The sequence below is a fragment of the Miniopterus schreibersii genome, assembly GCF_964146895.1.
Source record: "Miniopterus schreibersii genome assembly, chromosome: 7".
NCBI classification, from domain to species: Eukaryota; Metazoa; Chordata; class Mammalia; order Chiroptera; family Miniopteridae; genus Miniopterus; species Miniopterus schreibersii.
In genome coordinates this window covers 12449739-12462407 of record NC_138108.1, presented here as the reverse complement: position 1 = coordinate 12462407, position 12669 = coordinate 12449739, and the positions used below count along the sequence as shown (strand labels likewise).

At 52.7% G+C, this 12669-nt stretch overlaps 1 protein-coding gene across 8 annotated transcripts in view; it reads right to left on the bottom strand.

Annotated features, from left to right (window-relative positions):
* Window positions 1–12669, bottom strand: part of TNS1 (tensin 1) — a 215060-nt gene that overhangs the window by 41712 nt on the left and 160679 nt on the right. For all 8 annotated transcript variants that reach the window (XM_081143015.1, XM_081143016.1, XM_081143018.1 and 5 more), the window contains one exon: window positions 1243–2814. In XM_081143015.1, coding sequence (XP_080999141.1) covers window positions 1243–2814 — 1572 coding nt within the window. The remainder of the gene's footprint in view (window positions 1–1242; window positions 2815–12669) is intronic.

Here is a 12669-nt window from a genome sequence, read left to right as displayed (position 1 = left end):
TCCCCACACCCAGGTCCTGGGCCCAGCCCAACAGCCAGCTAGCCTACTTCCCTAAACCCACCATCCATCCCCAGTGAGGGTGTCTCCCTCCCTCCTTGCAGCTGGCATGGTGACTCAGCTTCCCCTAAATTTAGGAAAAAGGGACTCAGGGTAAAGTCAGCTGCCCAGACTCCCCTTCTCCTCCCTGAGCTTTCACCACCCTGTCAGCTGAGGAACTGGGCACAAGCCCCGTCCCCAGCCCCAGTCTCTGCTTCACCCCTGCCTGGGCCTTACCTCCACAACAAAATCAACCCATAGGATCTCCCTCCCAGTTTGGCTGCCCCCATGTAATGGTCATAGGCTTAGGTCAATGGAAACAAAGGGAACCCTTCCTGTCCCTCCCAATATGGCCCTGGACAGTCTTCCATTTCTTGCCTTTGCCTCCCCAATAAGCTCTTCGGACTGATCCACTATCTCTCCTCTCTATAAAAAGATAAGCCCATTCATGTTCTGACAGGAAATGGAGCTTTGTTTCTCAGCACCTGTTTCCCATACAAAGCTGGTCCTAAAGTGAGGACTAATAGACAATTGGACAGAAGAGGGACCTTGGCCTCCCCCAAAACAGAGAAATATCCTGGAAGGACCCACCAGGATTGAAGACTCTGAGCCCAGAGCTTCAGTATAACCTCTCAGGCTTTGTTATGCCTCTGAGAAGGCCCAAGAGGGAATTTGAGTCTATAGAGACCTCCCTCTAGCTTACTCTATGCCTTCCCTAAGAAACTGAAGTCTGAGTACAAAGAGCACTACAGGCAGTTGCAGAGACCATTTCCTCTCTACTTAGAAGATATGTACTCCAAGCCCAAAGTCACCACCTCCAGGAAGCTCTCCCTGATTGTCCTAAGGGTAAGCTTTGCTTTCCCCAAGCTCTAGGGCTTTGGTCCCACCTCCGTTGTAGCACACATTGCACTCTGTTAGAATTACCTGTCCCCTTACTAGACTGTAAGCTTCTTGAGGACTGGAACTGAAAGACATTGATCTTTCTATCTCAGTGCCTGCCTTGGAGCCTAACAGATAATGAATGCAGGAAGGGATGGCTAGTATGTGGGCTCCTGCCAGCCTCTTCTCCAGGCCAAAGCAGTGTCTGCTGAGCTGTGATGGCTCTGCCTGCACCTCCCCCCAGCAAGACCAACCAAGACCAAAGAGGGAAGATGTGGAGGGAATAAGGAGGGGATGCCCAGCACTGATGGTCCCTGAGGTTCTTACCTGCTACCCGGTGGGCCACCAGCCCCTCCAGGTTCAAGGGCTCCTCCTCTGGAGTTCGGGATGGATCTGAAGTCACCTCCTTTGGTGGAAGCTGAGGCTGAGTGGTGAGGCCAGGGAGAGAGGCCGGGGGCTGCTGAGGCCCTGGAGGGCTGTGGTTGGATGGAAGGAAAGTGGGCAAGGAAGAGGAGGAAGCTGGGCTCTTTGAACGGTAACTCTGGTTGGGCCCAGCTGGACACAGCTGATAATCATAAGGTGAGTAAGACCTGCCAGGAGGGACAGACTCCAGGGCAGCTCGTGGGGCCGGCTCAGGGGTTCCCAAGGAATGCCCACGGGGGATGTAGCCAGATCTGGACTGGGTCAGTGGACCGGACTGGTAGGAGGAGCCAGAAAGAGGCTGGGAGGAGAGTGGGGAGGCCCCTGGCCAGGCCCCAGGGACACTTTGGGACTTGTGCAGGGGGGCAGCAGCTGCAGCCGGCTCCAGATCCAGCATCAGCATGTTAAGGGCTTCAATGGACTGCTCAATCTCCTGCTGGGAGGCTGCCCTGGGGAACTCAGGGAGGCCAGGCATGGGGGTCTCTGCCAATGGCTGGGGGCCGGGCCTGCAGGGCCCAACACTCTCCAAGAGGGCTCTTTCCTGCTGGCGAGGAGGCGGGCGAGGCTGCTGCTGCTGCTGCTGCCAGGAATTGAGGCCCCTCTGCACAGCCTCCCGACTGCTTCCACCCCGGGCTGGAGCGGGGGGCAGCTGGGGCTCAGTTTCCGGGAAGGACTGAGAGCGGAACATGCTGCTGGGGTCGTGGCCATAGTGGGAGGTGGTCACTTGCTGCTGCCAGGCTGGGTGGGGGCCCTCCCGCTGGTAGCCAGCTAAACCCTCCTGTGTGGAGTAGGAGGGCCGCATGGGGGCCGAGTGGCCAGCATGCGCAGGCACTGCTCGGCTGGCAGACTCGTAGGGGTAGCCCCCACCATTGACCATAGGTTCCACAGGGTAGGGCTTGTCCAGGCCATTGGTCAATGGGGACAGGGCCTCTGGGTAGCCCCCCTCACTGGTGTTGGTGATCCCATCCAGGGAGGACAGGGTTCCCATGCTGCCCACGCTGTGCCCATCCTGATTGGGCAGCTCATCGTCCAGAATGTCTGTCTCCCGCTCAGATGCCAAGGCCCCGCCGTTGACGTGAACCTGGGCTGGGACAACGTGGCGGGCGGAGGAGGGGACAGCAGGGCCCCCTGCCAGGCGGGACCGGAGATGCTGGGTGTGGTACATGGTGCTTGGCTTCTCTCGCTCTAAGCCGATGCCACTGAGCAGACGGTCTAGCTCGCGCTTCTCCTCGGGACTCAGGGCAACAGGGGCACTGGAGGAGCCGGGGGCAGGCTCATCAGTCTTGTCTGTCTTGGTGGAGGCTGTAGAGTTGCCCGAGTCACTGCTCACGGACAGGGTGTGTTCCACGTGGTTGGGAGTGGCCGACAGGGCAGGACGTGTGGCGTTGACAGCCCCAGTGCTGCCATTCAAAGAGTCCTTCTTCTTCACCTTGGCATACAGGCTCCCATCCAGCGGCCCCTGTGTGTGTCCCACAACCTCTGCAAGAGAAAGAACACATCAGTGGGAAGCAGGGACACCTTCTATTCTCCCAAGGAAAGCGCTAAGGGCTTCCATTCCCTGGATCCCAAAACCTCCTCTCAGCACCCTGAGATAGAGCTAAGGTGACAGAAAGGGGAAAGGACAAAAAGACTCCTACCCCAGGCTTTTAGGCAGAACCCATCCCAACACCCTGCTTCAGGGCCAGACAGCAAAGCCTAAGATTAGGCAGGGGGTCCTGGGGGTCAAGATGCCCAGTCCAAAACCTGCCTCTGGCATCCTGCTAGCTTCCCAAGGACCTGGAAGTTCTGGACCAAAGCCAGCAGGCCCCGTGTCAAAGGGGACACACTTTCGCTCTGAATGCTGGGCCCATGAAGGTTCTAGAGAGGGGCTGGGGGCTAGGGCTGGGGGGCAGGGAAGCAGCTTAGGGATTGAGAACAAAAATCAGAGATTTTCACCAGGGAGAGGTGTCCCCTGTGTCATTTTGTCTACAGACAGCTCTGGGGGGCCCATGAGCAATACTTTCTCTGAAAGGAAAATGTGAGCACTGGGTGGCTCAAGGCCAAAGGGTTGACTCAGGATAGAAGAACTTCCCCGCCCAGAGGAACTCAGTGATTTCACACCCTGTACAATCAGCAGCCCAAGTCCCAGCCCAAGACACACACAAACACACACACACACACACACTCTCTCTCTCTCTCTGTCTATCTCTTTCATTCTCTCTCTCTGTCTCTCACACTCACACTCACACACACACACACAGAGAAAATCTGACACAAAGATGTCCAGAGACCCACATGCCAACTAGTAATCACCCAAATCAAACATCCTGAATTCACCCACATCAAACACCCTGGTGCCCTATTGGGGTACACAAGATAGGTGCTCCTGGTCAGAAAACACATATATGCAAGCACAAATAATAATAATAGCTAACATGCAGTCAACAGCTGTTGTGCGCCAAACAGTCTGCTACATACTTAACACATACATTGTTTCTAATTCTGTGTGTCAGGGAGTGTTCTACCTGTTTTAAAGATGGGAAAACTGAGGTTCTGAGAGGTGAGACACATCGTACCTGGTAAAGCTGGGGTTTAAAATCAGAACTAATTTAAGACAATTAAAATAAAACTAAAGTAAAATAAAAATTAATTTAAAGTCAGAATTACTAAATCAGAACTTCAAAGAGCACACAATTTTTATTATTCTACACTGGCTCTCATACCTCACACACATACATACACACACTATAGATTGAACACATGAAAGGCAGCAATACTCCAAAATAAATACTTAAATTTAAAGCCACAAACATTTCAGAAAACACAGGCTCCTACCAAGGCCAAGGATCAGCCCTCGGGCCAGAAGTGGCAGCCTCTAAAAATAAACACTCATACAGAAACCCACGGCCAAAAACAAGTGATCAGACAACCACAAAACAGGAACATCCTGATGGGCGCACACACACACACACACACACACACACACACACACACAAACCACAGGCCAACCAAATGATGTCACCAAGTGAGGGAGAGCACAGAGATGTCCAACAGGGCACATCGTCCACACACACCCCCAGGGCTGGATGCTCTGCCCATTCACTTAACTCTTCAGAGCCATCTCTCTGCCCCCAGTTTTCCCTGGGGCTTCAGAACCCAAGTGACAGAGGCCAGAGTGTTGCCACAGCCCAGGGCACACAGGGATGTGGCTGGTCTGAAAGGGAAAGGGGTTTGGGCGAGATAGGTCTGAATCTCCAACAGCGCATGGAGAACCACTAGAACCACTTAAAGGCTGCTAAGAGACCGCTACAGGCATGGCTGACTCTCCCCCAGAGGGGTCGACACTGTCAGATGAAAGAGCCTGACCCTCACACATGCCTCTCCAAAGAACTGGGTGCCTTGCTACACAAAAAGGAAGAGATCCCAGCTGGCTATTTCCAGAGGAGAAAAGTACAGCCTGGCATCCACTCAGATTTCTGGGGGTGGTTCCTGTGAGGATGGGCCCCTCATACCAGTTACTGGGAGTCTGAAGGGCTGTCTCTCCTTCTCAATGGCCTGGAAAGCAGCTGGCCCTATAGAAGCACGCCCATTCCTGGGCCCTGGCCCCACTCGGCAGCCTACACCATGAGATGCCACAGTGTTACTCCTGGGCCAGGGATCTCCTCCATGCCCTTGACCCCTAATCCCCCAAGTCCATGCTCACATGGTCTGGGAAGTGGGGAAAGAAACAAAGCAAAGGGTGGGGTGTCTTGTGCCTCCCCACTTACACTTACGTAGAAGGCAACGAGAAGCACTGGGTGCCAATCTGAGAGGACTCTCTCCTTCAGGATGAAAGCAGACCCAATCCAGCACTTTGCTTGGGTGCATAAAAGAAGAGGAATTGGCAGGAGAGCTAAGAAACATCCCTGAGGCCGGAAGGAGAATTCACACCGATTCCCATCACCTATTATCCTGGCCCTGCTGGCCAGGCCCCACTGTTCATTGATTTTGAAAATGTCAATATTAAACTGATTCTGCCATGTAATTTACCCCCACACAGGCTACTGTTTATAGCAACAACATCAGGAATGATAACTGCCAGGCCACTAAGGCTTAGTAAGAAAATCGAAGAAGTGTAAATTGTGTAATTAAATCCTGTTTGCTTAATACAGGTGGAAAGGTCTATTTCTGTCCTCAGAGTAGGGCCTAGCTGCTCCTGATGGCCCAGTGCTGGCCCAATGCTCCAGGCTGTTCTGTAGCCTTTGCATACCAAGGGGAAAAGCTAAGGACAGGCCAGTCCCAGGTCTGTCCAGCCTTTGTGAGGGCTTTGCTGTGTAAGCCCAGCGTACTGGCCAGACCTGTGGGGCACCTACCCCTGCTCCTCCCATCAGAGAAGAAGGTAAGTGCCCCCTGCCCCCCACACCTTCTCCCCATCCACCACAGCCACATTAAGAGCTGTTTGCCAGGACCACAAGAAGCCGGAACACAAGGTCAGTTTCAATCTATTAAGGCAAGAAGGGCAAAAGAGAGGGTCGGGCAGAGCAAAGAGAAGAAGTGAGAAAGAATGGGGAAGGAAGAGCAGGGGCCTCAGGGGGGTGAGGCCTCTACAGCTGAAGGCCACCAGATCCACCTCAAAGTCCCAGCAGCCTCCAGGGGATGGCTAGTTCAGGTAAAAACCGTCTCAGATGAGGAGTTGGATACCCAGTAGAAGAGGGTCAGGGGCATAGAGGGAGGAACCCGCCTGGTTGGGGCCGTGGGTACTGGCATGGATGACAGTGGAACAGAGGAATAAACTGAGGGAAAATATAGGTTACAGATGGGCCAGGGTGGCGAGTTCCCGTGCCCCAAGCCTCTTGGACATGCTGTCTCATGGGCCATCTCCCTGCCCTCTTCTCCAGGGAAGCTGAGAAGTCCACAACTGGCCCCACTTGTTTTCTCTGGATATGTCTCCTGTTTCTTCCCAGCAGCTACCCCAAGCCCGGGACTCCACCCTCAATGCTGAGTTTGACTGCACCAAGGAGCCCTTAGTCCACAGCGGCCGTCATCCAGAGGTGCGAGTCATGCTTTTGGAAAGCTCTGAGGAAAATCCCCAGCTGACTTGGATGTGGACCTACTCCCCAAGCTCCCTCCAGTAAACTGAGGAGGTGCATGTGGGGCTAGCAGCACAGTCCAAGCCAGAATGCAGGAAAACCGCGTCCGGCCCATACTAAGCTCTTTTTTCATTTAAAATTTGTATGCCCTTACTGTATTTATTTTTGTTTATTAAAATGTATGCTTTTTCTTATTACTTACATCATACTAGTTTATTACAGAAAATTTAGAAGACAGAAATCTTAAAAAATAAAATTAAAATATTCCATAGTTCTACCACCAAAAACAAACAAACACAACATGTAAGAAATAAACATGGGATGCTAAGATGATACAGATTTGGGGCAGGTGTTTTCTAATTTTAATGTTCATAAGACTCTCCTCTAGGGATTGTTAGAAAATGTAGATCCTGGGGCGTTACCTCTAAAAATTTTCACTCGTAGGTCTGGGGTGGGGCCAGGAATCAGCATGTTAACTAGTTCTCTGGGGTCCTGGCACACACACAATGGGTAACACCCTGACCCAGCTCTGAGGTTAAAGATCCTGCTTCTCTTACTAATGTCAATGGGGAGGTTTCACTTATTTAGATGTCAGGACAGGGGGCCCAACCACAAAGAATTAAATGTGCCAGCCTGGTTAACACAAGAAAGAAGTTTCCTTTGACATGACTCAATGGGGAGAGACCCCCACCCTATCCAACAGCAGGCCTGTTTTGAACTGTGTCTGATTTATGAAGGTTTTCAGGATGGGACCCTTCATGATAAAAAGTCCTCTGAGTCCACGTCCAGCAGAATAACAATTCATTAAAATACATTACCCAGAACAGTGATGACCAACTATTGTGGAGGAAAATCAATGCAGTCCAATAGAAGAGGCACTGTGCCCACCCCAGACACAGGCAGTTTGTAAGCAGATAGGGGCTCTGGAAGGTTGAGATGGAATCTAGCTCCTTAAACGTGGGAATGGGGCCTCAAAGGCCATGTGTGTCCAGGAGGCAGGTGAACTTTGACAAGGACAGAAGCTTGGCCAAGAGGCAGCCAGAAGAGCAAGTTGGACATGTTAACCTTTTAGCCACAGACTCTCCCCCAACCATGGAGAGTGCCAGGCTGGGGCTAGGGCTGGGCTGTTGAAAGGCAACATGAAAGCCAGAGAATGGGCTGAGTACCAGGAAGGGACAGGGATGTGCTTTTGGAGAGGAGACAGAGGGGAGATACTCCCTCCCACCCCACCCTTAAGCCAGACACACCCATCATTCAGAAGGATGGTCTCCATCTAAATGGCCAACTCAGCTGGAGTCAACCCCTTAACCATGCAGAGCCTGGCCACACAGAGATGCAAATGCGGACTTGCAGGTTTGCTGAGAGATAGGATTCAGGAGCTGAGTACCAGGAGCTAGGCCTGGAACATCCTCCTCTCTTTTTTTTTTTTTTTTTTTAATTTTTCTTTAAAGCTCACCAGAGGATATATATTTTTTTTCCATTGCTTTTCAGAGAGAGAGAGACATCAATGTGAGAGAGACACACCAATTGGTTGCCTCCTGCATGCACCCGGAACGGGCCAAGCCTGCAACCAAGCTATGTGCCCTTGGCCACAATCAAACCCAGGACCCTTCAGTCTGTGGGCCGATGCTTTAACCACTGAGCCAAACCAGCTAAGGCCCTTCTCTCTCCATTTTAACAGCTCTCATCACCCACAGAGTAAAGCCCTAAGCACCCTCTGCTGAACACACCAGACATTTTATCATCCGACCCTTGCCTGCCATTTGAAGCCTAACCTTCACTGTCCTCAATACCCTAAACAACCCCCCCCACACACTCTACTCATACTACTTACATGTTCTTTCCTACTCTGTGCCACATGCTGTTCCCTCTCCGAAGGCACTTTCTCCCCCTGCCTCTCTGGCAAACCTCTTCCTCCTCCTTCAGGCACAGTTTGCACTTCTCTGGGAAGCCTTCCTTGGACTAACCTCTCCTACAGTCCTCCAGACTCAGATAAACCTCTTCCATGTTCCACTGCCCTTTGTAGATGTCTACTGTGACACCGATCATGTACTGGACGGTCATTATTGATACCTCTGTTTGTCTTCCCCACTGAGGGCCCTTGAGGAAAGGCCTTTATTTCCCTCTCCCCCCAGTGCCTGGTCCCCAGACAGGGCCATTCACAATGTGGTCTATGTGAACAGTGCCTCTTGGAATTCAATGCATAACCAGCATGGATACAGGATGGCCCTACAGAGCGCAATGCCTGGCACACACTAGGTGGTCCGTAAATGTTTCTTACATTATATTAAAGAACCCAGAAAGATTTATATAGTCCACTGAGACACTTCTTCCACTGCCACCCAGAGAAGTGAAAAATCAGGGGTTCAAGGTGGACCACAAGCTTCTCCCATAAGGAAGAGAAAAGAGAGGCACTGCAGCTAAAATATCAAGAGAGAGGGAGGTAGCACAGGCTGGGCACAGCAGAGGTCTCCATAAACTGGCTGAGCTAGAGCTTACCCCATGGCATCCCCCACAGAATTCCCCAGCCACATGGCACTCCAGGAGACATTAACTCTCTTATGCTAAGGACCCCTTAGGATAGCTAATGAAAGCCTCGACTAATTTCCTAAAAAAATGAACAAAGACAATTCTTACACATGATTTCAGGGGTTTGATGGACACCCCAAAGTCCATCTATGAATCTTAAATTAAGATGTACACATTTAACAGCTAGGGTGCTGCTTCTGGGGATCCCCCTCTGTCACTTGGGACTTCTGTGAAGCATCTTGGGCTCCATCTAAGAGAAATGGGAGAACTCACAGAAAGGGAAACCTTCCAGCCGGAGGAGCTCAAGAAGGGGTCCAGCCCAGAGCGACCCATGGGGTTTTCACTGACCCAGGGGAGGTACGGGTGAGGAAGGGGTGAGGATGGACAGGGCAGTGGGGAACCTCAGCCCCATGGCTCAAGTTTGACCTCCTGAGACAGTCTGGCAATGGCAGCAGGGACCTCTTGTGGCCCAGTCCTGGCCTGCACCCATGCCCACCTCCCTACCCCATAGCCAGCTGGGGACTAAGGTAGCCCTTTGTTCATTGCAGCTTGCAGAGAGTTCTGGAATTTCTTGAAGTTGAAATGGGCTTTCTCAGGGGTTCTGAAGATCAGCAGAATCAGGGTTGAAGAGAAGTCTCTGCAGGGGAACCACACAGAGGAGGCACAGCCTCTGCCAAGCGAAGAGGGCAGAGGACAGGTGCAGCCCAAAGAACTTGGTTCACATGGGGAGGTGTCAACCAAAGCCACACTGACAAGCACGGGCCTCGGGCCTCTGGGCGGGGACAGATGGGTCCAGGCTTGACAGACACCTGTCTTTCTCCCTGTTTAATAATACTCAGAGGGAGCCCACTGTGTTTTCAGAGATCTGACAGAGAAAAAAATTCTTCTCAGGGCTGCTGTCAATGTTTCTGTAGGTGGCTCTGTCCTCTGTACAAGTGATTTCACCAGTGTCACCCACAAACCTGCCTCTGTGGGCCCCGCTCCTGGCCACCTCTGCCATTCTGCCAAGAAAGAAAGGAGACATGAGGCCCAATGTCCAAATGGAGCTCAGTCTGAATGTCAGACTGTGGGCCCTGAACATGGAGAAAGTCAGCATTGACATGGGACATGGAAACTAGAGCCCCTCCCACTGGCACCTCCTGGCCCTCAGGGCATCAGAACTATGATCTGAGAGGGAACGGGAAGTCGGCTGAGCCAAGAGCTTTTTAAAAGCCGTGGGATTTTTAGAGCCAAAGAACCCTAACGGGTCAGTTCACCCACTGCCCACCCCTCATGTGACAGGAGGCCAGCACAAAGGTGCAAAACGACTTGTCTTCCTGCCTACAAGTTCAGTGCTCTCCCCCTACTGGCCTTCAAGGTGAAGGTGGCTGGAGGAGCCTGGGCAGGGGGGAGGGGGAGACTCTCCAACTATGGCTGCAGACCAAGGTCCTCACAATATAATATACGAGGTTTCAGTCAAGTGACGACGACGGATATGTCCCTAGGCCCTCCTCAGGAAGGACCCACAGTACTTTACACAGATACCATCTTACTGGAATTTGTCCAGAGAAAGGGAGTAGGAGCACAAAACCTGATCGTGACCTTTATTTCAGACCCGAGGGACCAGAGCCTGGAGGGTGAGTGACCTGCCCAGGTCACATGACAGCTCAAGACCTTGCAGGGCCAGCCTCCCAGCCCTCAGCTCCCACACCAGGCACTATAACCAGAGCCTGACACCCCCACTCCCCGCCTCGGCCTATCCGGGCACCAGATATCAGAGACACACTCAGGACAGTAAAAATAGCTCCAAGCCCACAACAACCGAAGTCCTTCTCTGCCAGGCCAGGGCGCCCGCCTGGACTCTCAGAAATCCCTGGCCAGGGGACGGCCAAGCCGCCAAGAGCTGTGCCAAAATTGGGAGAAAGCCATGAATGGGAGCCCACAGGAGGCCATTGGGGGGAATGATCAGCACAGAGGTGCCACGAAGCTCAGACTACAGAAGGAGGGGGAGTTGTCCTAAATAAACATCCCACTGGGGATGTTTCAGGAGTATCCATTCCTCTACCATGCTCCCTCTGCCCACCCGGTTCTCATCCACCATGAGCCACTACCCCAAAAGAAGGAGGCCAACTCAGACACGCTGCCCCTACCAACTCAGCCACTCTCAGACCTGAGCTGGCCCAAGGGCAGCAAATCCTGGAAGGGGTGGCCAGGTCCACACCCCAAAAGGCAGGGCAGAGGGTCACAGCCCTGCACAACCTCATGCCCTTGCCCGGTCCATGGCAAATCCAGCACCGAGGGCTCAGAAGCCCCCACCACCATCTCCCCAGGTCCAGCAGAGAGCCACACAAGGACACACATAGGCAAAACAGCCGCCAGACAGACACTTACCCTCTAGATGGAGAGGGAGAAAGGGGAGGGGAAAGAACCGCTCTGATTTGATCTCTGCTCCTCGTGCCTCAAGTTTCAAATAATTCCTACATGGCTGCAGCTCCCAGCTCTGACTGTGTCCTACTCGGGCTCACTGGGACTGTCAGGGTGGGAGGAGCCTGCCTGCCCTGTACACACAGCACTCCCTCCCTCTAGCTCTCTCTCACTCTCTCCCCCTCCTGGCTCTGCCTCACTCTGGCTTGTAGGAAGCCAGTGGGATAAAACTCTGTCTGTAATTTCAGCCAGCTGGGTCCCCAGGGCTTCACTTATCATCCTGTAGCTATGCAGCTCTTGAATGACATCACAGTGGCTTCCCAAACCCTCCGCATGGAGTGCGAGGCTCCGGACCCAGCCCCAGCCCCAGTTGTAGCCCCAGCTCAACCCAGTTCCAGCCCCAGCCCAAGTCCAGTTGCAGCCCCAGCTCAACCCATTTCCATCCCCAGCTCAATTCTAGCCCAGCAACAGCCCCAGCACAGCACAGCCTCAGACCAGTCCCAGCCCCAGCCCAGCTCCAGTCCCAAGCCCATCACAGTCCCAGTACCCAGAGGAGAAGTCAGAAGAGAAACCCTGGGGGCAGAGTGTCAGGGATGTAAGGGACAGAGAGGGAAGGCAAGAGTTCCTAGGAGGGTAGTGAGATTTATTTCCCCAAAATTTTCCACATTTTTTTCCACTCTCAGCAAATGAAAGGCAGAACAGATGACAACAATTTTCCAGCTGCTGAACAATAAGGTGGAAATCTTTTTTTTCCTCTCTCTCCCTCTCCTTCCCCTCCACGGGGCAGAGCCTAGAAGCCAGAACACTTCCTTGGCTTATAAAAAGGGGGGGGGGGGGGCATGCAAAGGCCTTGTACTTCCCAAAGGTAACCACAGGGCCTAAGTAAAGGGGCTGGAGTGTCACTTGGGCAGGCCTCAGGGAGAGGGACAGGAGCCCCAAAGTGAGATTCTCAGTGCAAAGCTTTGGATTCTGGTCCAGCAACCTGGACAATTTTTGAGGCTTGACTTTGGGAAGGTGCCTGGCCTGGGATATTGATCCGTCAGGCCACCTGAAATGCCTCCAATTGACTGGCTACTGGTATTCAGTTTGTTCCCATCTGAAAATCATGAATGGCAGGGAGAATAACTTTTTGAAGTGTCAGAGATGTTCACCTTTACCTCCAACCACCCAGGTCCGAAGCAGTCCACTCAGCCAAGAACCACACAATCTGCCTAAAGTCCCCCTATCATCCTGGTGTGCTCTAAAAAGTGCCAGGAGTCCCTAACTGACAGCGGGACATCAAATGTCAACCCTCTTCTGCATGTTTTTGGCAACTTATTTGCACATCAAATTGAATTGAATGTTGCATCCCAAC